At 44.3% G+C, this 25,161-nt stretch overlaps 1 protein-coding gene across 1 annotated transcript; it reads right to left on the bottom strand.

The window, feature by feature from the left end:
• Positions 1-658: 658 nt before the first annotated feature.
• LOC137526150 (speedy protein E4-like) lies at positions 659-10,408 on the bottom strand. The gene is made up of 6 exons (XM_068247369.1): positions 10,226-10,408; positions 3,435-4,120; positions 3,267-3,325; positions 3,095-3,180; positions 2,731-2,893; positions 659-1,848 (listed from the first exon to the last, which is right to left on the bottom strand). Exons 1-6 carry the CDS (start codon positions 10,249-10,251, stop codon positions 1,669-1,671), a joined length of 1,200 nt encoding a protein of 399 aa, XP_068103470.1. The 5' UTR covers positions 10,252-10,408; the 3' UTR covers positions 659-1,668.
• Positions 10,409-25,161: the final 14,753 nt, after the last annotated feature.

The following is a 25,161-nucleotide window of genomic DNA, read 5'->3' on the forward strand; positions in this document are numbered from 1 at the left end:
CCAGTCCTAGCACTAGCCTTCCCCTCTCTTAACACTAACCCCCCCTCCCCTCCAAACACTAGCCTTCCCCTCTCCTTACACTAACCTCCCCCCTCTTCAATCCTAACACTAACCTCCCCCTTCTCTACTGCAAACACTAGCATCCCCCTATCCACTCCTAACACTCACCTCCCACCTCTCCCCTCCTTACACTAGCCTTCCCCTCACCTAATACTAACCTGCCCCCTCTGCACTCCTAACACCTACCTCCACCTTCTCCACTCCTAACACTAACCTCCCCCTCTCCACTCCTAACCCTAGCCTTCTCCTGTCTTAACACTACCCCCCCCCCCCACCACCACCACCACTCCTAACACTAGCCTTCCCCTCTCCTAACTTTAACCTCCCATTTCTACACCTAACACTAGCCTTCTCCTATCCTAACACTACCCCCCCCCCTCTCTATTCTTAACACTAGCCTTTCCCTCTCTGCTCCTAACACTAACCCCCCCCCCCCAATCCTTATGCTAGCCTCTACCTCTCCTTTCCTAACACTAACACCCCCCCCACCCACCCCCTTCCCAGTTTCCCATTGCCACTACAATGTTTGCAGAAGATGGTAGGAGCTGCAAGCAATGATGGTGGAGGATGGCTGGGACTGTAAGAAAAGATGTTTCAAGATGGCAGGAGCTGCATGCAAAGATAGTTTCAGATGGCAGGAGTTGCAAGCAAAGGTGGTTCAAGATGGCAGGAGCTGCATGCAAAGATGGTTTCAGATGGCAGGAGTTGCAAGCAAAGGTGGTTCAAGATGGCAGGAGCTGCAAGCAATGATGGTGGAAGATGGCTGGGACTGCAAGAAAAGGTGGTTCAAGATGATAGGAGCTGCAAGCAAAGATGGTTCAAGATGGTAGGAGCTGCAAGCAAAGGTGGTTCAAGATGGTAGGAGCTGCAAGCAAAGGTGGTTCAAGATAGTAGAAGATGTAAGCAATGATGTTTGAAGGTGGCTGGGGCTGTAATCGATGACGGTGGACAAAGGAGACACTCACTGCAGGAGATGACTGACACTGCAGAATATGAATTAAAGAAGAAGTTCACTGCAAGATATGACAGACACAGCAGGAAATGAATTGAATGAGTCGCTCACTGCAGTAGAGAAGTCACTGCAGGAAATAAATTAAAGGGGAAGATCACTGCAAGAGATGACAGGCACTGCAGGAAATGATTTGTAAGAGTCGCTCGCTGCAGTAGAGGAGCCACTGCAGGTAAAGATAGGAGCTGCAGGTGATAGCTGCAGAAGTCGCTCACTGCAGATGACAGGCACTGCAGGAAAAGATAGGAGCTGCAGCTGATGGCTGCAGAAGTCGCTCACTGCAGGTGATGACAGGTACTGCAGGAAATGAGTAAGAATGTAGGAAAAGCCAGGAGCCGGAAGAGATGGAAACTCTGACAGACACTGTGGCAAAAAGATATTAAAAGCAGATTACAGCAAAAACTTAAGCAGATGGATGAATTCTCAGAAGCTGCATGAGAAGGATGGAAATGTATGAGGTGGTTGATGTTGGATTCCATGTCAGAGCCTGCATGAATGACTTCACTGCAGGTGATGGAAGTCGCTGGACAGGATGGAAAGAGTTACAGGACATGGATGGAGATGACAGGAGCTGCAACTGACCTGGCCGGAGGTAATTATCACTGCATGATGCAACACCAGGAGCGGGGCCTGGACCTAGAACACTGGTCACAGACATATCCGCTCCCTGGTTCCATAGCAGTGCATTCCTCTGTGGTCATCCTGAAATCCCGATGGGCCAGGCCATGATGGTCCATTCTCTTTCTTCTCCATCCCCGATGACTCAGTCTCTTCATGACCTAAGGGAATTAAACAAACATACATGTTAGACGTTTATAAAATAAACTAATGAATCTTTTTTTAAAATGTGAGTGCAATTTTGTTTATCGATTTTAAATAAAAGCAGTACTTCACGTTTATAAAATATCCAGAAATATCCTGGTGATTAGGTGATAGTCGGGTGATTAGGGGTCTTCAGGATGGCTTTGAAGGACAAGGAAGCACAGGTAACTATCACTCATTTAAAGTAAGGCTGCTGGATTTTAATTTTAGGCTGGAGATCTGCTTTAACCTACCCAGCATTCAATTTCCCCAGGATTTCTGTGCAAACAGTGATAAAATTTATTTTTAAAACTTTTTTTTTCCTGTAACTTGCCAAAATGTGTCAAGCAAGGGTCTAGCATACAGTGCAGGAGAGTATTGATGTGTATGCATGTTTATACTGTTCACAGCATGTTTTTTTGAACGGACATTTCTGTCCATACCGCTAGGGAGGTTAAGTAACCCCCCCCCCCCCGCATGCCTAACTTTCACCCCCCACACCTAACCTTAAAACCCTATGGGGTACCCAAATTCTGTTCCCAGAGATACAGGCTAAAGGAAACCTGAATAGAGCTTCCCTGCTTTTTAGTGGTTTCCCCCTCTCTCTCCATCCTGTGTCCTGTCCTGTCCCGTCCCCCAGCTGACATTATGCAGAGTACGGTGGACGCCATGATAATGTCACCTGCTCCGACATAGTCCAGCAATGTGTGTCCTCCTGTCACCGCTTAGTTGTCCCCCTAGTGCCCGGCATCTCCTGCATTGGGTGATTAGATGAGTGCAGGAAGAGATGCCGGGGTCTAGAGGTAGAGCTGAGTGGTGACAGATTTGTGTTTAGGATTTTGTTTTGTTTTTTTACTTACATGGCGGCACTCCTCACGACTGACCCAGGCCCGGAATCTCATCCGTCTGAAGAGGGTCTTCGTGGCCTCCTTGAAGTCTTCTTCGCTGCTGAAGTACCAGTCGGCGAACAGGAAGATGGAGTAATAGAAAGGGATGTCTTCTTCCATCTGGTTGGCCAGGAACCTGAAAAAATGATGGAATAATAAGAATGTGCTATAAAAACATACCTATTTGTATTGCTAGCTGTATACTGTATATCTATATATGCTACCAGACCCATGGCAGAAGAGAGAAGGAGGGTGTCATGGAGCCCCCCGATATAAGTTACCCCTCTACTGTCAGCTATGTGAAAATATGCATGAGAAGAAGACATCATATACTTACAGAGCAGCGTAGAAGTTCCGGATGTTGTATTCGGCGATGGAGAGGCCAGCTCTGCTGAAGTAGACGAGCACCATGGCAAGCAGGTACTGTAATAGTAAACACAAATACAGAGACAATTAGCTTTTACTGATAGACAAATCAAGACTTCTATGGTACATTTGCTAATATTTACCTTGTCTGACACTCTTTTGCATCCATCATGTTGCAGGAAGATTTCAATGGCGCGGTCATCTGTGTGAGACAAAATGGTAAATATGAGAATCGTGGTATGTTATAGAAATGGCTTTGCTGTAATGAAGATAATGGTTTTTCTAATGGTTAAACAGGTTAAATATCTCACCAAGGAGCTTGTGGAAGGCTCTCCTCATCTCTCTTGTGATGGTGACTGGCTTCTGAGGATCTGATGGACGGGCTCTGGCTGGTTGGTCGGTGTCTGTCACACTCTCCCACTTCACACTCCAGTACGGCACATGCTCGTTTCCAGGAGTGATGAGTGGAGAGGGAATGCGAGGTCCTCTCTGTCTGAATCGGATGGGATTGTCAGGTGTTCTGAATGGGTCTGGAGGCTCCTGTGTTCTGAGTGAGCTGGCAGACTCAGATGACACAATGGGACTCGGAGACTCATGTGTACTGAGTGAGCTGGGAGACTCAGATGACACAATGGGACTCGGAGTCTCAGGTGTTCTGAGTGTGCTGGCAGACTCAGATGACACAATGGGACTCAGTGGTGTAGGTGTCTCTGCAGGCCTATCTAAAAGCTGTGCAGGGTTGGATGGGACTGCTGCATCTGGTGCAGTCAGATCACTGGTGGGTGATGGAGATGTTTCATCAACCCCATCCAAGGCCTCTGCAACCTGTGCCATGGAGAGAGTGTGGATGGTGAAACTCTCATTTGCAGTTGGCACAGGTGCATAATAGATAGGCACTGCAGGCACTGCAAAGTCAGAGTCTGGGGAGGATCCAGACCCATCAGTCATGACGCTCCCATCCTGGGAATCAGAGGGAGAGAAGCTGATGGTGTTTGCTCTGTAGGAGAAGATGTAAAATACACAGTGTAAGTTAAAGCATTCCTGTGATAATGTCCATTAACATACATAGCACAGTTCTGGGCAATGCATGTGTATATCGCATATGAACACACACGTTACCTGGAAAACCGCATTTCACCCGGAGCTAGAGGAGCTGAAGCTAAATCTTATAATCTAATAAAGTGTACTTACAGTGCTGCCCATAATTATTCATACCCCTGGAAAATTTTGACTTAAAGTTACTTTTATTCAACCAGCAAGTAATTTTTTTGACAGGAAATGACATAGGTGTCTCCCAAAAAACGATGTACAAAAGGCATTACTGTCCAAAATTATTCATACCCTTCTCAATAATCAATAGAAAAGCCTTTATTGGGGTATGAATAATTATGGGCAGCACTGTACACATAGATGTTCACATGCCATATACTCTAACTAACTATACTACAATATTTTAGTATTATTGGCTTTATACTATTACCCAGTGGCCACAGTTTACTACACCTATGATTACATTGGCCTCAATTCACTATGCTTATCTCCTATCTTTAATAACATTTCTAAAGTTATCACCATGGTGATGAGGCATGTAGTATTCAGGAAACATTTTATCTCAGGCAAACCTAAAGTTAACTCTTCTGTCTTTATGTTAAGTCTTCAATCCTTAAAATAACTCCAGAATTCTAAAGTTAAAGTTGAAAATAACTACAGAGGAGGTAACTTAACTACAGAGGAGGTAACTTAAGGAATGAAGAGATAAGATAACTCTCACTGTGTGGTGGCAAGTTTTCTCTTGCCTTATTATCTCCAGCATGATCTTAGTGAATTGAGGCCATTGATTGCATTAAACTTTGGCTCAGTTCACACTGCGCCGGATGCACAATTTTACATTTACAGTGCATATTGATTTAATGCATTGTGCCCCGTTGCAGTGCCACATTACGCACCATTGTGCCTGTGATCTCCCGCTGTCACTGCCATTTAGTCCCCCACCACGGCTGCCACTGCCCCTCGGGGCCACTACAGGGGAGAAGCATTATGAGGATCCCCATTCAATTGCAATAGACCAATGGGAAGCCTCCCTCACCATGGAGAATCCTCATTGATCCATCACTTAGTGAACCAATGAGAATCCCCCCTTATCTGCTACAAAAGTCCTAGCTGAGGTGTGATTTGCTAAAACCTCTCCAGAGATATCCTCTCCAGTATGGCTATCATAAGGGGTGCTGGCAATAAATACTGTCTGCCACAAAAGTCCTAGCTGAGCCACAGTTTGTATAAACATTAAACATCATTTTAAATGAATTATGCCCTAAAATATGTTATTATTTAAAAAAACAAACAAACATGCCTTTTCAGCTCATACATCCTCAGAGACTGACAGCTGCCTGCTCACACCCCGTCAGCTTGCTACACTCCCCCATTGCTCAGGACATAGGTCCTGCCATAGCAGCCACAGTATCTGGTATTGGGGTCAGCCCATGCTTACTCTGCTTACCCTTACCCACACCATAAAAGCTTTCCCCATGGTCACATTAAGACCTTTTCCACTGGCAGTAGCTTTTTGATCCAATTTTTGGATTGCATGCAATTTGCCTATCGCAAAGGCATGGCCAGGAACTACTTGAGCCCCAGAGGTTTATACCCCCGCAGTGACTAGGCCACTTTTTATATTTCAGCATTTCACAACTTTAACAGTTTATTGCTCGGTCATACAACTTAGCACCCAAATGAATTTTACCTCCTTTTCTTCTCTCAAATAGAGCTTTCTTTTGATGGAATTTATTGATGCTGCTGTTTTTAGTTTTTATTATATTAATCAAAATAGACCGAGATTTTGTAAAAAAAAAAATGTTCTTTTTTTTAACCTCAGCCCCCCCCCCCCCCCCCAATTGGCCCCAGACTAAGATGCATACACTCCAAGAGACAGTTAATGACAAGACAATATACTCTGTACAGTGCTGCGTAAGATGTTGGCACTATTTAAATACTAAAATAAATAAATTGGCTGGTCAGGCCGATCATTGGCTGGCAGGCTGATGACTGACTGGGTGACATACACCGACATACAACCGCCCTGAGCTGGTGACGTGGTGCTGTGCCACTAGTGACTGAGTCTGACAAATGACATGTATGTGAGAGTGAGAATGATGATTGACACACTGACTGTGATTGATTATCACTGCACTGGGCAGGAGGCAGACTGCAGAATACTTTACATAGTGATTGCATTTTGCATTGAACCTTGCAGCTAACTAACTTAATTCAGAATCAGAAATAATTTTTTAAAGCTGTATATGTGGGCTTTTTTGTCTGAAGTGCAGCGCCAGCGATGATGAGGCCCAGTCAGGAGTCTAGAGCCCAGTATGCAACTGTCTTCAGGTAAATTTGATGTGGGGAGTAGCAATGGTCAATGAGATGCACATCATTTCGAGTTGATGTAAAATTATGCAAATTTGGTATGTAAAAGTATGCAGCTTGAAAATGGTCCATTCAAATTTTAGCTCAGCAGGATTTGATTGGTTCCTGTTTAAGCTGCATACATTTGCATACGGCTGGACCTCGCAACCCATGTGGTTGAAACACGGAGCTCTGTGTTTGCGGTGGGCATGTGAGCTGCCCTTACCATCCTTTCGCCACTGGAGTCACCGTCACTTGGCTTGTGGATACACACTCTACTGTCCTGCAGAGAGCGGTTGTTGAAGAGCGGTGAGATCCGTATGTCCTCCGTGCTGCTGTGCACACACAGTTCACTGGCATCTGCAATCTACCCAGCGCTGGGATCAACACACTGTATGCGTTGCCTGGCTTGTGTTGTGCATACCTCCCAACTTTCTAAGATGAAAAAGAGGGACACCTAAGCCACTCCCCTGCCACACCCCTAATCACACCCCTGATCACGCCCCATCACACCCCTAATCACGCATACGATAAAGATTTCATAAGAAAAATATGTTGTTTTATAATTCAAACCACACTGGTCCTTTCTATCCTGGCTCATTTTCCTTTATTTTAACATTTTAAAATTAAGTAATATATCAATTTAACGGATGGGAATAAAATTTAGAGTCGATCAAATGCATTTTTAGTAGAGAAATATATATATTTACATAGAAAGAGGGACAATGTCCTGAAAGATGGACAAATGAGGAGGAAACAGGGACAGGGCTTCCGAAAGAGGGACAGTTGGGAGCTATGCGCAATGGGGCTGTGTGGTGTGTGGGAGACCGGTCTCCATTGTAGGGCTATGCCATTAGGTCAAGGGGTCCCCCCGATTTATGCTTTTAGAGTGGGGTACTCCCTGCTCTGTGGGAAGATACTGTTGCTGTGATTGGGTGATCAATTTTCCTATTACTTCACATGAAGTTGAGCACTGTATTTCTTGTATTTTGATGATCGCTGTACAGAGATGCTGGTCGGCTTTAACCCATTCTGCTCTATGGAGAGGGGAAGGGTGATGACAAGTGAGCAGGAGGCGCAGAACAATAGTGATTGTTTATTGATGCTTTTTTATTTATCCAATATAGCAGATTGCTGAACCATGTCTTCCACACACACTTGATTTTTGCATGCAGCTTTCCATCTGCTTTTCTCTCTGTCCTTCTCTCCCCACTTTCCCTCCTGTACCCCAGTCTCTGCTTCTTCATCCTTCTATTCCTCTGTTGCACCCACTCCAGTCCCCTCCGATTTTGCCTCTCATGATGATGACATTTGCGCACAGATGAGAATATATGTGAAAATACATGGACATGCAAATTGTTGCTAAATTAATTCAATAGATATGAGAAAACACCTTCATATAACATACATTTGTTGGCCATCATTTTTTTTTGAACATTTTTTACCAGGTGAAAATATAAATTTTGATGCAAAAAATACTTTGGATACAACAATTACTTTGAGCTCATCCCTAAACATAAAGCCTTGTGAAGAGATCAGAGTTCTGCCTACACCGGCGTCTCCTCACCTACAGCCGACCCTACTTGAGTAGAAAGCAGTTTAGGTGCCCATTGACGATATCATTTTAGCGAATGGTCGACCTTACAATTCCATAATTGTGACCAGAACAAATCGTTTAGAAGGAATTGATCGGCCCCATACATGGGATACAAAATATAACCAATCTGATCATTTCAAATAGAATCGATCCACAAAATAGATCAATTAAATGATTTATTAATTGAACATTTTTTTTCGATTGGCACCATCAACACTATCCAAACCCTGTCTATTGGAAGATCGATTGCTAAAATTGTATCGTTAATGGGCATCTGAAGCAGTGTTGCTTGCGAATTTTCGCCCAAGTCATTTTCGCATCGAAAATCCCGTTTTTGAATTCTGCGAATTTTCGCGAAAATCTTCAGAAATACCCAATACAAGGATCGCACACACGTCGGTAGGTAGGCTGGTGCTGGACCTCCAGGCAATGTGCAAGTAATTTTCATGAAGGAGTCCGCACACAAACCGTAGAAGCAATAAACGTGAAGTATTTATTCTCCCATCACATACATGTGCTGACACGGTCTGACCTGCTTAGGTCGACGCACGTTTCGGGGCCACGCAGGGTCCCCTTTCTCAAGACAGATAGCAGATAAGACATACGTATGTCTTATCTGCTATCTGTCTTGACAAAGGGGACCCTGCGTGGCCCCGAAATGTGCGTCGACCTAAGTAGGTCAGACCGTGTCTGCACATGTATGTGATGGGAGAATAAATACTTTACGTTTATTGCTTCTACGGTTTGTGTGCGGACTCCTTCATGAAAAAAAATCTTCAGAAATATTCGCGTTTTCGACCAGCATCAAAAATTGAAGTATGCGGACGCTTATGCCCTTATGCGGAAAAATGTCCGCAATAATCCGCAAGAAACTTCGCTGCATGCGGACGCTTATGCCCTTATGTGGAAAAATGTCCGCGATAACCCACAAGAAACTTCGCTGTATGCGGATGCTTATGCCCTTATGCGGAAAAGTGTCTGCAATAACCCGCAAGAAACGTCACTAAATGCGGACGCTTATGCCCTTATGTGGAAAAATGTCCCCGATAACCCGCAAGAAACTTCGCTGCATGCGGACGCTTATGCCCTTATGCGGAAAAATGTCCGCAATAATTCGCAAGAAACTTCGCTGCATGCGGACGCTTATGCCCTTATGCGGAAAAATGTCCGCAATAATCTGCAAGAAACTTCGCTGTATGCGGACGCTTATGCCCTTCTGCCGAAAAATGTCCATAATAATCAGCAAGAAACATTGCTAAATCGCTTAAAAAATGGCAAAAAGGTCTCTAATGTGAACGAGCTCTCAAAGAGACTATAAAGTCTAAAATTAACATTGCATGTATCACATTGTCATAAAAACATATCATGATTTTTCCTGTGTTTTTGATATAACCAGAAATAGATTTAGATGAAATGGGGCCCTAGCAGTGGCGTAGCAATAGGGGGTAAAGAGGTCTGCGACTGCACTGGGGCCCCAGGACCAGAGGGGCCCACTAGGGGCCCTCCCTCATCCACAGTATTTGCCCTTCTAAGGTGCTATGCTGTTACTGATCACTTCTATAGATGCCTTGACTAGTGGTGATCATTAATGAACTGTCCCCCTCCTCTGCTTACACCTCTTACACTGTGGATGCCCTTGCCAGGTATTGTTGCAGATAAGAATTGTTATGTTGTCGAATGCTTGGCAGGCCCCATGTAAAACTTGCACTGAGGCCTAAAGATTCATAGCTACGCCACTGGGCCCTTGGCAAGATAGCTGTTTTTACACACCGCAGATGATCACCTGTTTTTTTTTTAGTAAGATTTGATGGGGGCTAGCATCCACCAGGCCCCTAGACTCTCCCCATGCCCTAGGCAACTGCCTAGGGTTACATTTTGGATGATCTAGCTCTGATGCTAGGCCTAAGCCCTACCTAGGCTACTCCAACTGTCACCAAGGAGAAAGCTAGTCCTAAGGCCTACCTACTCCACATGTCACCAAAAGATGAATATCCCACAATCAGGCAATAAAAGGCCCCCATGCAGCCCAGAATTAGTAGCAGGGCTCTCCTCACTGGTTTTCCATCCCCCTACAGCTCTCTGATGGCCTCTGGTGGCTCCACTTACCTCTCGGTGTCTTGTCTGGCACTCATCTTGGGCAAAAATGAGCAAAACTGGTTAAAAATGTCAGTGGTTGATAGTGAGTCACTAGAAATGTCGCTTTGGAGTAAAAAAAATCGACTGGAAGTCACAAATATTCACTGAAAACCAAAGAAGCAGGAGAAAATCCGTTGAGATGTTTCCTGATCGATGGCTTGCATGTGAATGAGGACCAACTGCCATTCTTAACTGCTTTATCAACTGTCAGTCTCACGGCTAGTCTCACGGCAAGTCTCACGGCAAGTCTCACAGCCAGTCTCACGGCCAATCTCATGGCTGGTCTCATGGACAGTCTCACAGCCAGTCTCACAGCTGCATGTGCCAGGCAACTGTCCCTCCCCAGCAGGTCAGCTGACCAACTAGCTGCAGTAATGTAGCAATTTCCTATTCCCATTCATTTAGCCATAACTTTATCACTGCTTATCACACTTAGATGATTTATATCACTTTTTTTTTCACTGCAAATTAGGCTTTTTGGGGGTGATACTTGTTTGCAGTTATTACTTTATTTTCTATTCATTTTTAAAGAAAAAACAAGGAAAAAATGAAAAAAAAAATCACTATTTCTCACATTCTATTCCCTATAGTTTTAAAATAAACAATGCTACTGTAGACAAAAAACACATATTTTATTTGCCCATTTGTCCTGGCTATCACAACATTTAAATGATCTTCCTAGTATTTTGAATGGCAACAATATATTATTTGGAAATATTATGCAAAGTAGAAAATAAATGGTAGCGCATCTTACCAAGCTGCACCGACTGACACCGACGGTAGGAACACGCAGCAGAAACACTAGCATTACTTAAAACACTAGCATTAACACGCATAATGTAAGTCAATTGCCGCATGAAAAAATGCATTTGTTTGCGTTTTGCAATGTGCTTTTTTTTAAAAAAAACTTGCTGCATATTTTTCCAAAACGCATTTAAAACGCACACAATGTATGTCAATGGTGACACACAGGTATAGCTTCTTATTTCGTTTTTATTGCCCTTTTTATGCGTTTTTGTATAAAAAAATAAGTTTGATAATGTATTTTCGTTTCCTGTTAATTTCCTAGTGGTGAGAGAGGACGAAAATGTGTTTTTATACTAGCCACATTCCAAAACATTTGCATAAAACGCATATCAAAAACGCATACAGTTAAAACACAGAACATTTATATCACGCTTTTCTCCTGGTGGACTCAAAGCGCCAGAGCTGCAGCCACTAGGACACGCTCTATAGGCAATAGCAGTGTTAGGGAGACTTGCCCAAGGTCTCCTACTGTCTTATTGAACAGCCAGAGCCAAGATTCGAACCTTGGTCACCTGCGTCAGAGGCAGAGCCCTTAACCATTACACTATCCAGCCACCACTTAACCATTAAACTATCCAGTATACAAAACGCACAAAACCACACTTGCCATTCATTTGTGCAAAAACGCAAGCAAAATGCATGTGCAAAATGCATGTATGAAACACAAACACACTCAAAACGCACTTCATTATGACAAAAAAACGCACAAACACATATGCAGCAAAACGGAACCTTTGACGCACCGCCTAGTGCAGGGGTCCCCAACCTTTTCCGGCCCGGGGACCACTTACTGACCAAATTTTTCTCCGAGGCCCGGGGGGGGGGGGGGGGAGGAGTATTGCGCGCGTGACCTAGTGGACAGTGTCGTGCGCAGCGGGTTATGGGGGGAGGGGCTGGGGTGCGGCGGCATAGCTAGCATAGTTGCCTCAGTATAGGGAGTTTAGTTGCCCCAGTATGGCTAGTATAGTTACCCCAGTGTAGCTAGTATAGTGCCCCTGGGATGAACATTGCGGAGCGGTCTAGGGTAGGGGGAAGAAGAGGAGGCTGGTCAGGTGATCACACTTTTTCTAGGCAAAAACAGATATTTAGAGACATTTGTATTGATACAGAAGAAAGGGACAGCATTGGCAAGCAAATCTGGATGCATGGAAGTCAGCTGTGTGCTAACCCTCTCTACTGGCACTAAATACAAAATAAGGGCTCGTTTCCATATAGTGCACTTTCATGTACACTTATGGAAATGCAATCGCAGGGACAGCAGACAGTGCATAGACTGCACTGTCTGCCATTACCATTCATGCACGGTGTTTCAGCACTGAATCGCTCATGGTTTGCTGCATTTAGGGCTGCTTTAGCCCGTCGCAAGCCCCGCTCATCCGACGGGTGTGACGTGCAGCCACTGGGCTCTGCGCTTCAATGGAAAGAAGCCCTAAGGCTACACAACCATCAGCAGATGTCTATCTGGATCTGAAGTCACTAAATAAAATATAAGTAACCAAAAGGGGGCTACAGCAGCTTCATATTACACACTCTACCTCCCTGTTATACCGGACTGTTATAAAAGTGAGGACACAATCAACAATAAAGTTTATTTGCATTTGAAATTTTCAGTTGCTGCAACCTAGATACATTCTCTCATCTTCTGTCACATCAAGGGTCTTTAAAGGCGCTTCTCATTTTCCAACCTACCCAAAACTTAACGTGGATCCGAGATAAACTTTTACTCATTGCATAATTGTGTTCCTTTCATATAGTTTATGGGGCATTCCTCAAGCCAAATACTTTTTTTGTTTTGTTTTATTACTCTAAATTCCCTAAAACTAAACAGGCCTCGCCCACAGCTCCTATTGTGCCTTGGCACTGTAGCAAGGGCTTATGGGAGCTCAGTCTGGGCAGGAGGAGGAGGAGGTTGTTACTAGCCATTGATTTTCAGAGGCAGAGGGGAGGATGGAGGAGGAGAGGGGACTAAATTTACACACAGGCAAGCTGGTAGCATCTCCAGCCCTCAGCCTGTGACAATGTGACAAACAGAACATGGCTGCCCTCATTGTATCACAGGAATAAATAATCATAAACGTTTGAAGCTGTTTGCAGCTAGATATGCTGTGTAAGCTATCTAAACTTTAGATAAGATATATAGACAAGTTACTTGTTATAGTTAGTTTTTCATCTCGGATCTGCTTTAAAGGACTTACGAGGCGAAATTAAGAAAAAAAGTTAATCCCCCGCCTCATCTTTTAAGGCACGGAGGACGCCGTCCGCTCCCTCCGTGCCGATCCGCCGGGTCCCCCCGCTCATTAGCCCCCCGGGATGGGTCGAGCTCTCCTGCCTCTCGTAAAATGTCCGCTTGCTCTGGCTGCGGCTGCGCACTCCGCATAGCCGGGAGTGCGGCTGCGCAGCTCTAGGGCCATCCCCCCGATCCATGCTATGCAGCCGCGGCCAGAGCAAGCGGCCATTTTACGAGAGGCAGGAGAGCCTGACCCGGGCCGTGGGGCTAATGAGCGGGGGGACCCGGCGGATCGGCATGGAGGGTGCGGACAGCGTCCTCCGTGCCTTAAAAGATGAGGCAGGGGATTAACTTTTTTTCTTAATTTCGCCTCGTAAGTCCTTTAACCACTTAAGGACTGCAGTCATAAAACCCCTTAAGGACCAGAGCCTTTTTTTCCATTCGGACCACTGCAGCTTTCACGGTTTATTGCTCAGTCATACAACCTACCACCTAAATGAATTTTACCTCCTTTTCTTGTCACTAATACAGCTTTCTTTCGGTGCTATTTGATTGCTGCTGCGAGTTTTACTTTTTATTATATTCATCAAAAAAGACATGAATTTTGTCAAAAAAATGACTTTTTTAACTTTCTGTGCTGACATTTTTCAAATAAAGTAAAATTTCCTATACTAAACATGTTGGATCTTATAATGCAGAGATAGCAACACATAAAAAGGTATTAAAAGATCTTACGCATAAAATAGATGACCTGGAGAATAGGAGCCGTAGGAACAACATTAAAATTCGTGGGCTCCCCTCATCGATTCCCTCCAAGGATTTACATGAAACTGCCGCAAGGCTTTTTAAAGAGATAACCGGCAACGACTCACCATCAGGCATCATAATCGATAGAATCCACAGAATTGGTAAAGAAAAAGAAATCTCAAGCTTCAAAAGCACAGACGTCCTATGCAGAGTGCACTTTTTTCATGAAAAGGAACATATTCTAACTAAAGCACGCGCCCTAGGTTCTCTTAAGTTCAACGAATGGAAAATCGAGCTATTCCCAGACCTGTCCAAAAGAACAATTGATCGTAGGAGACTACTGAAACCATTGCTAGAAAAAATCAAGCAAAAGGGGGGAATCTATAAGTGGGGTTTCCCTCTTTCCCTGAGAGCCACGATTGATGGGAAGACATGCATTCTTAATGATGGAGAACCACCGCAAAAGTTCCTAAACAACCTCGGCCTACCATTGGTGACGATCCCAGGATGGGAGGACATTTAAAACGCATAGTAATTTTGTTATGTTATTTTTTTTTTTATGTTTGTTCTCCCTTCTCTCCTTTTTGCACTTTCCCTCACCGCTCTAAACATATTACCAAATAGGAGCAATTGTAGGAATCTTCCCTGATAAGCGGGGCTCTGTTCCAGTTGATGTCAATCAATATTGGAACAGGAAAGTCCGGTACTCTACGGCAACTCTTAGTTGTCAACCCGGACAAGACTGGCTTGTTTGTCGAAAGGTTGAATGGATGTGAGTCTTTGAATGGTATGTACGAGTGTGTTGTTGCTTATTCTGACCTGATCTGTCGACGCGGTCCCGCCCTTCTGCTCCATCTTGCGCAACCTGTACAGAGTGTACTCCCTTCTCTTCTGGCCTTAATAAATAAACCTTTAATATGACTGATAAATTAAGAATTCTTACACTTAATGTTAAAGGTGCCAACTCCGGATGTAAACGTAAAAGAATTATTGATGAATTAATAAAGAATAAAATTGACATAGCCTTTATTCAAGAAACACATTTTCAAAAGGGAAAAACCCCGAGATTCTTTGACAAAAGATATAAAGAATGGATCATTAACTTCAATGAGCAAAAAAAAACATGCGGAGTTGCGATTGCAATAAGATCTGGGATGGACTTCTGTATAAATCGCGTATACAAAGATAAAGAAGCCAGGGAACTGATAGTGTTAGGGACGGTTAATGGCAGACAAATAACATTAGCTAATGTGTATACCCCCAACAAAGGTCAAGTGGCCTTTTTGACTAACTTCCTCAATAAAGTCAAAGATAAAGCAGTTGGTTTAACCGTTATTGGTGGGGATTTTAACCTCACGATTGATCCCAAATACGATACCTCCAAAGGGCTATCATGTATTCCCAAACGTGACATTGTTAATCTCAAAAATGAACTCAAGACCTTAAAACTTGTCGATATATGGAGAATTAAAAATCTAGACGAAAAAGACTACACTTTTTTCTCTAGCGTACATCAAAACTATTCCAGGCTAGACTACTTCCTAGTCCCTGAAAATCTTATCACTTCAGTTTCTGACGTCTCAATTGGCCATATTACTTTTTCAGACCATGCCCCCGTAATTATGACAATCTATTTAGGCCTTAAATCACCTCAGAAAAAAGTCTGGAGACTAGATAAAACGTTACTAGAGGAAGAAGACACCAGACGTCAGATAGCTGAGTCATTAAATGAATTTATTAAATTCAATTTGACGTCTGTAACGTCACCATTGATCCTCTGGGACACTTTAAAATGTGTATCTAGAGGAGTTCTGATTCTGGTAAGTAATAGGAAAAAAAAGGCAAAACAGAAAAGGATTGTTGAGCTTCTGGCCCACCTACAATCAGAAGAAGCAGAACATAAAATCTGGCCCTCATCTAAAACTTTGCTTAAGCTCACAAAGATTAAGACAGAACTAAATCAGTTGCTTGATAACAAATGTTCACAGGAGTACAAAAATTTAAAAAAACAGTTCATACACGGGAAGAACAAACCAGGTAAAATACTATCAGACCTACTCAACAAAAAACAAAGAAATAACTTCATTCACCAAATAAAAAATCAAGATGGAAGCATTGTTCAGGACACCGAAACCATAGGTAAGATATTCTCTAGTTTCTTTGAAAGTATATACAACACTGACATACCAAAACCCACAAACACAAGAGAATATTTAGAAAATATTAACCTACCTGTCTTAGATAACAGTGACCGCGAAATGCTCGAAACACCAGTGACTGAAAGTGAATTTCTGGAAACAGTGTCTAAGCTTCAGAAGGGGAAAAGCCCGGGCCCTGACGGTTACTGCATAGAATTCTATCAGCACTTTGCTCATATTTTGGCCCCTCTTTTCTGCAACTTGGTCAATAACAAAGAAGGAACTGCTACCTTCTCAAAAGAATCTAACCAAGCTATACTAACACTAATCCCTAAAGAAGGGAAATCAAATTTAGACTGTGCAAACTTCAGGCCAATTTCACTATTAAATTGCGATGTGAAAATCTATGCAAAAATATTGGCAAATAGACTGACCAGGGTTGCCGATAGAATTCTGGGCAAACAACAATCGGGCTTTGTCAAAAATAGCCAAATTCAAGACAATATCTACGCTGCAACAAATCTGATCCATACTTGTAAAAAGAGAAAAATAGAAGCAGTTATGGTTGCAGTAGATGCAGAAAAGGCATTTGACCGTCTATCAAGGGAATTTGTCTTTGCTATATTGGAAAGATTGGGTCTGGGTCGGAACTTTATAAACAGAATAAAGAAATTATATATCAATCAAAGTGCAGGCGTCAATATAAACGGATCCGTATCCAATACTTTCAATATTAAGAATGGGGTTAGGCAAGGTTGCCCATTGTCTTCATGGCTCTTCAATTTTAGTTTAGAAGCATTTATACAACTAATTCAGAATGACAACATGGTTAAAGGAGTTAAAACAAAGACGGAGGAGATTAAAATACTTGCCTACGCCGATGATTTATTACTAACTTTGATCAAACCAATCCAATCCATCGCCAGGTGTGAGAAACTTCTCGAGGTATTCTCGTTGCACTCTAATTTTAAGATTAACCAGGTTAAAACTATAATCCTGAATTTGGGTTGTTCACATGACACCGTGAATGCTATTAAAACACACAGTAAATTTAGATGGAGTGATCAAGCAATTAAATATCTTGGTATTACCCTCACTAGAGACCCTAACGACCTGTTCACGGCTAACTTTTCTAAGACTGTTAAAGAGTACAAGGGTAAACTCCAATCATGGGATCGACCCTGTTTTAATGTCATCGGTAGGATCAGCATATTAAAAATGCTGGTTTTACCAAAACTTATTTTTCTCTTGCGGAGCCTGCCAGTGGCTATCCCCAACTCATGGTTCCAAAACTGGCATAAAATTTTTCAAAATTTTATCTGGAGTAAATCCAGACGTAGAATTAGTTATAAACTTATTTCTAGGCAGAAAGAGGAGGGAGGCCTAGCTGCACCAAACATTATAAATTACTATAGAAGTGCACACTTGGCAAGGGTCTTGGACTGGAAGATAGAATCTTCCCCCATTGGATCTGGTAAAGCTTGGTCTATCTTAGAAAAGGACGAATGTAACTTAGATTTAATTTTCTCGTGGATTCCAGTAAACATCTATAAAGTTTACTCCACTACGGATCACCCTTTGATTAAACCAACAGTAAAAACTCTTTTTTGGTTCGTCTCAAAATGGCACAAAGACACAGGCCCATCCCCACTTACCACTTTAAGGGAGAATCCAGATTTCATGCCTGGCTTGGTGAGGTCCTGGTTTTCCAGAAACACGATAAGCCCCGATACGCGCATTATCAATCTCTGGGGAAACCCTGCATTGGGGATACCTGGCATATTAAACAATCGTAGGCAAAAGGAGACTTGGGGTACAATGCAAGCGAGAAGTTTTATACATAAATTAAAATTCAAGTTTGTCAGATTAAGGAACGACCCAAATATTTTTGAAAAACATATTCTCCTTAATAAAAAAAATGGACAAAGCTTTATCCAAACTTAATAGACTTATTTGCCAAGGAGAAAGGCAAAATTTTACTCCACACTATTGTACAAAATGGGAAAGAGACCTCGACCCTTCGCTTAAAAGTAAATGGCTCACGATTTGGCATAAAAATTGGATGATCCTGGATATTGATCTCCAGCTTACCCAGTACAAGACCACTGCTAGATGGTACATTACCCCGGAACGTATACAAAAATTTTCCAAACAAAGAGAATTGTGCTGGAGGTGTGGGCAGGAGGACGGGTCCGAATTGCACATGTGGTGGGCATGTCCCATATCAAAGACCTTTTGGGATAGTATAATAAGCTTTTGTAAAAACCTGCTAGAAGGGGGCTTTAAACTTTCTCCAAGTGAAGCTATTTTTGGCATATCTGAAGCAGGCGATAGTAAAGAAAGTGCTCTAATTAAAGAGCTAGGAACAAAAGTCGCAAAAAGAATGATAGTAGAAAAATGGAAAGACTCGACTCCCCCCCCCATCTCGATGACTGGTTGAGCAGAATGGATCGGTTGTGTGGCAGTGAAATCAACGGCGACACAGCAGATCACACACCTGACTTAGATTGTACTCAGTGGGTCAGATCCTATAGGGATACCTGGCTGTCAATTACAAAAAATTATATGGATAAGCAATAAGTATACATATAATAAGATGGGTTAGGGGCTACGCTGTATAACACGAGTGGGGGTAAGAGTGGAAAAGTGGGGTGGTCAGGTGGGTTGGGCCAGGTTAATATGGATGGGTTATGGGTTAAGGAAGGGTATGCTTGGTTGAATGTAAGAGTTTCTGAATGTGTATACATACTCGGTTGCAAGAACAACAGGTTATTACACCTCCCTTTCATTTAAGATATAGGGGATACAGGATATGGTAAGACATGGTTAATTCTGGAATGGGGAGGGTTGCGTAAGGGAAGGGGGGAGTTTATGGTTTTTGAAGCACACATAGACATAAATATAGTGAAATAAAGTTTCAACTATGTATGGCTCAAACAATGATGAAAGCATTTTTCAGCGCTGGTTTGGGCGTCCAAGCGACTAGACCATAAGCTGATAAACTTCCCATATCAAAAATGCATCTGAGTTTGAAAAAAAAAAAAAAAAAAAAAAAAAATTTCCTATACATTTGAGCGCGAAAGTAATTCTGCTACATGTCTTTGATAAAAAAAAAACCATTCAGTGTATATTTATTGGATTGGGTAAAAGTTATAGCGTTTACAAACTATGGTGCCAAAAGTGAATTTTCCCATTTTCAAGCATCTCTGACTTTTCTGCGCACCTGTCAGGTTTCATGAGGGGCTAAAATTCCAGGATAGTACAAATCCCCCCCAAATGACCCCATTTTGGAAAGAAGACATCCCAAAGTATTCAGTGAGAGGCATGGTGAGTTCATAGAAGATTTTATTTTTTGTCAAAAGTTAGCGGAAAATGACACTTTGTAACAAAAAAAAAAAGTAAAAAAAAAAGTTTCCATTTCTTCTAACTTGCGACAAAAAAAAATGAAATCTGCCACGGACTCACTATGCTACTCTCTGAATACCTTGAAGTGTCTACTTTCCAAAATGGGGTCATTTGTGGGGTGTGTTCACTGTCCTGGCATTTTGGGGGGTGCCTAATTGTAAGCACCCCTGTAAAGCCTAAAGATGCTCATTGGACTTTGGGCCCCTTAGCGCAGTTAGGCTGCAAAAAAGTGCCACACATGTGGTATTTCCGTACTCAGGTGAAGTAGTATAATGTGTTTTGGGGTGTATTTTTACACATACCCATGCTGGGTGGGAGAAATATCTCCGTAAATGACAATTGTTTTATTTTTTTTACACACAATTGTCAATTTATAGAGATATTTCTCCCACTCAGCATGGGTATGTGGAAAAATACACCCCAAAACACAATATACTACTTCTCCTGAGTACGGCGATACCACATGTGTGGCACTTTTTTGCACCCTAACTGCGCTAAGGGGCCCAAAGTCCAATGAGTACCTTTAGGATTTCACAGGTCATTTTGAGAAATTTCGTTTCAAGACTGCCCCTCACGGTTTAGGGCCCCTAAAATGCCAGGACAGTATAGGAATCCCACAAATTACCCCATTTTAGAAAAAAGACACCCCAAGGTATTCCATTAGGAGGATGGTGAGTTCATAGAAGATTTTTTTTTTTTGTCACAAGTTAGCGGAAATTGATTTTAATTGTTTTTTTTCACAAAGTGTCATTTTCCGCTAACTTGTGACAAAAATAAAATCTTCTATGAACTCACCATACTCCTAACGGAATACCTTGGGGTGTCTTCTTTCTAAAATGGGGTAATTTGTGGGGTTCCTATACTGCCCTGGCATTTTAGGAGCCCTAAACCGTGAGGAGTAGTCTTGAAACCAAATGTCGCAAAATGACCTGTGAAATCCTAAAGGTACTCATTGGACTTTGGGCCCCTTAGCGCACTTAGGGTGCAAAAAAGTGCCACACATGTGGTACCGCCGTACTCAGGAGAAGTAGTATAATGTGTTTTGGGGTGTATTTTTACACATACAGATGCTAGGTGGGAGAAATATCTCTGTAAATGACAATTATTTGATTTTTTTTACACACAATTGTCCATTTACAGAGAGATTTCTCCCACCCAGCATGGGTATGTATAAAAATACACCTCAAAACACATTATACTACTTCTTCTGAGTACGGCGATACCACATGTGTGACACTTTTTTGCAACCTAGGTGCGCTAAGGGGCCTAACGTCCTATTCACAGGTCATTTTGAGGCATTTGGATTCTAGACTACTCCTCGCGGTTTAGGGCCCCTAAAATGCCAGGGCAGTATAGGAACCCCACAAGTGACCCCATTTTAGAAAGAAGACACCCCAAGGTATTCCGTTAGGGGTATGGTGAGTTCATAGAAGATTTTTTTTTTGTCACAAGTTAGCGGAAAATGACACTTTGTGAAAAAAAAAACAATACATATCAATTTCCGCTAACTTGTGACAAAAAATAAAATCTTCTATGAACTCACCATACTCCTAACGGAATACCTTGGGGTGTCTTCTTTCTAGAATGGGGTCATTTGTGGGGTTCCAATACTGCCCTGGCATTTTAGGGGCCCTAAACCGTGAGGAGTAGTCTTGAACCCAAATGTCTCAAAATGACCTGTGAAATCCTAAAGGTACTCATTGGACTGTGGGCCCCTTAGCACAGTTAGGCTGCAAAAAAGTGTCACACATGTGGTATCGCCGTACTCAGAAGAAGTAGTATAATGTGTTTTGTGGTGTATTTTTACATATAACCATGCTGGGTGGGAGAAATATCTCTGTAAATGACACATTTTTGATTTTTTTTACACACAATTGTCCATTTACAGAGAGATTTCTCCCACCCAGCATGGGTATGTGTAAAAATACACCACAAAACACATTATACTACTTCTCCTGAGTATGGCGATACTACGTGTGACACTTTTTTGCAGCCTAGGTGCGCTAAGGGGCCCAACGTCCTATTCACAGGTCATTTTGAGGCATTTGTTTTCTAGACTACTCCCCACGGTTTAGGGCCCCTAAAATGCCAGGGCAGTATAGGAACCCCACAAGTGACCCCATTTTAGAAAGACGACACCCCAAGGTATTCCGTTAGGGGTATGGTGAGTTCATAGAAGATTTTATTTTTTGTCACAAGTTAGTGAAAAATGACACTTTGTGAAAAAAACAATAAAAATCCAATTTCCGCTAACTTTTGACAAAAAATAAAATCTTCTATGAACTCATCATACACCTAACAGAATACCTTGGGGTGTCTTCTTTCTAAAATGGGATCACTTGTGGGGTTCCTATACTGCCCTGGCATTTTACGGGCCCAAAACTGTGAGTAGTCTGGAAACCAAATTTCTCAAAATGACTGTTCAGGGGTATAAGCATCTGCAAATTTTGATGACAGGTGGTCTATGAGGGGGCAAATTTTGTGGAAACGGTCATAAGCAGGGAGGCCTCTTAGATGACAGGATGTATTGGGCCTGATCTGATGGATAGGAGTGCTAGGGGGGTGACAGGAGGTGATTGATGGGTGTCTCAGGGGGCGGTTAGAGGGGAAAATAGATGCAATCAATGCACTGGGGAGGTGATCGGAAGGGGGTCTGAGGGGGATCTGAGGGTTTGGCCGAGTGATCAGGAGCCCACACGGGGCAAATTAGGGCCTGATCTGATGGGTAGGTGTGCTAGGGGGTGACAGGAGGTGATTTATGAGTGTCTCAAGGTGTGATTAGAGGGGGGAAATAGATGCAAGCAATGCACTAGCGAGGTGATCAGGGCTGGGGTCTGAGGGCGTTCTGAGGTGTGGGCGGGTGATTGGGTGCCCGCAAGGGGCAGATTAGGGTCTAATCTGATGGGTAACAGTGACAGGTGGTGATAGGGGGTGATTGATGGGTAATTAGTGGGTGTTTAGGGGGAGAGAAGAGATGTAAACACTGCACTTGGGAGGTGATCTGATGTCGGATCTGCGGGCGATCTATTGGTGTGGGTGGGTGATCAGATTGCCCGCAAGGGGCAGGTTAGGGGCTGATTGATGGGTGGCAGTGACAGGGGGTGATTGATGGGTGGCAGTGACAGGGGGTGATTGATGGGTGATTGACAGGTGATCAGTGGGTTATTACAGGGAATAACAGATGTAAATATTGCACTGGCGAATTGATAAGGGGGGGGGGGGTCTGAGGGCAATCTGAGCTCGTGGGCGGGTGATTGGGTGCCCGCAAGGGGCAGATTAGGGTCTAATCTGATGGGTAACAGTGACAGGTGGTGATAGGGGGTGATTGATGGGTAATTAGTGGGTGTTTAGAGGAGAGAATAGATGTAAACACTGCGCTTGGGAGGTGATCTGATGTCGGATCTGCGGGCGATCTATTGGTGTGGGTGGGTGATCAGATTGCCCGCAAGGGGCAGGTTAGGGGCTGATTGATGGGTGGCAGTGACAGGGGGTGATTGATGGGTGGCAGTGACAGGGGGTGATTGACAGGTGATCAGTGGGTTATTACAGGGAAGAACGGATGTAAATAATGCACTGGCGAATCGATAAGGGGGGGTTTGAGGGCAATCTGAGCGAGTGGGCGGGCGATTGGGTGCCCGCAAGGGTCTAATCTGATGGGTAACAGTGACAGGTGGTGATAGGGGGTGATTGATGGGTGATTGATGGGTAATTAGTGGGTGTTTAGAGGAGAGAATAGATGTAAACGATGGATTTGGGAGGTGATCTGATGTCGGATCTGCGGGCGATCTATTGGTGTGGGTGGGTGATCAGATTGCCCGCAAGGGGCAGGTTAGGGGCTGATTGATGGGTGGCAGTGACAGGGGGTGATTGATGGGTGGCACTGACAGGGGGTGATTGACAGGTGATCAGTGGGTTATTACAGGGAAGAACGGATGTAAATAATGCACTGGCGAATCGATAAGGGGGGGGTTGAGGGCAATCTGAGCATGTGGGCGGGCGATTGGGTGCCCGCAAGGGTCTAATCTGATGGGTAACAGTGACAGGTGGTGATAGGGGGTGATTGATGGGTGATTGATGGGTAATTAGTGGGTGTTTAGAGGAGAGAATAGATGTAAACGATGGATTTGGGAGGTGATCTGATGTCGGATCTGCGGGCAATCTATTGGTGTGGGTGGGTGATCAGATTGCCCGCAAGGGGCAGGTTAGGGGCTGATTGATGGGTGGCAGTGACAGGGGGTGATTGACGGGTGATTGACGGGTGATTGACAGGTGATCAGGGGGGATAGATGCATACAGTACACAGGAGGGGGGGGGGGTCTGGGGAGAATCTGAGGGGTGGGGGGGGGTGATCAGGAGGGAGCAGGGGGCAGTTTAGGGACTAAAAAAAAAATAGCGTTGACAGATAGTGACAGGGAGTGATTGATGGGTGATTAGGGGGGTGATTGTGTGCAAATGGTGGTCTGGGGGGTGGGCAGGGGGGGTCTGAGGGGTACTGTGGGCGATCAGGGGGCAGGGGGGGGCAGATCAGTGTGTTTGGGTGCAGACTAGGGTGGCTGCAGCCTGCCCTGGTGGTCCCTCGGACACTGGGACCACCAGGGCAGGAGGCAGCCTGTATAATACACTTTGTAAACATTACACAGCGTATTATACGCTTCCTATCCGGGGATCGTCGGGTTAACAACCCGCCGGCGCTTCCGATTGGCCGGCGGGTTGACGTCGCGGGTGGGCGGAGCCTATTGCCGGTGGATGCGCGCGCATCCCAGCGCGCGATCCCCGGCCAGAGAGTGCCCCAGGACCTGACGCCAATCTGCGTTACGTGGTCCTGGGGCTGCCACTTTGCCGCCGCCAATATGAAGTAGGCGGTCGGCAAGTGGTTAAAGAGGCACTTAACTACTTCCCGACCGCCGTATAGACAAATGGCGGCTGGGAAGCAGACGCCGCAAGGACCGCCGTATTGACAAAATGCGGCGGTCCTTGTTTGGGCATGGGCGGAGCGATCGCGTCATCCGTGACGCGATCCTCCGCCTCCGCCTGTCGCCGCTCACTCGCCGCAACATCCCGCCGGCCATACGGAAGCGCCGGCGGGATGTTAACCCGACGATCGCCGCATACAAAGTGTATAATACACTTTGTAATGTTTACAAAGTGTATTATACAGGCTGCCTCCTGCCCTGGTGGTCCCAGTGTCCGAGGGACCACCAGGGCAGGCTGCAGCCACCCTAGTCTGCACCAAGCACACTGATTTTCTCCCCCCCCCCCCGCCCCAGATCGCCCACAGCACCCATCAGACCCCCCCCCTGCCCACCCCCCAGACCCCTGTTTGCACCCAATCACCCCCCTAATTACCCATCAATCACTCCCTGTCACTATCTGTCAACGCTATTTTTTATTTATACCCCCCCCCCTGCTCCCTCCTGATCACCCCCCCACCCCCCAGATTCTCCCCAGACCCCCCCCAGGACCCCCCCCCCCATGTACTGTATGCATCTACCCCCCCTGATCACCTGTCAATCACCTGTCAATCACCTGTCAATCACCCGTCAATCACCCATCAATCACCCCCTGTCACTGCCACCCATCAA

Source organism: Hyperolius riggenbachi, chromosome 7 (assembly GCF_040937935.1).
Source record: "Hyperolius riggenbachi isolate aHypRig1 chromosome 7, aHypRig1.pri, whole genome shotgun sequence".
In the NCBI taxonomy this organism is placed as follows: domain Eukaryota; kingdom Metazoa; phylum Chordata; class Amphibia; order Anura; family Hyperoliidae; genus Hyperolius; species Hyperolius riggenbachi.

What these genes read in the sequence shown, in the direction of transcription:
- LOC137526150 (XM_068247369.1), bottom strand. Translation starts at nt 10,251, where the DNA reads ATGAGTGCCAGACAAGACACCGAGAG. An exon ending in GCAAAAGAGTGTCAGACAAG is followed by an intron (nt 3,181 to 3,266) that starts GTAAATATTAGC and finishes TTACTATTACAG; the next exon opens with TACCTGCTTGCCATGGTGCT. An exon ending in GTCGTGAGGAGTGCCGCCAT is followed by an intron (nt 1,849 to 2,730) that starts GTAAGTAAAAAA and finishes TAATTCCCTTAG; the next exon opens with GTCATGAAGAGACTGAGTCA.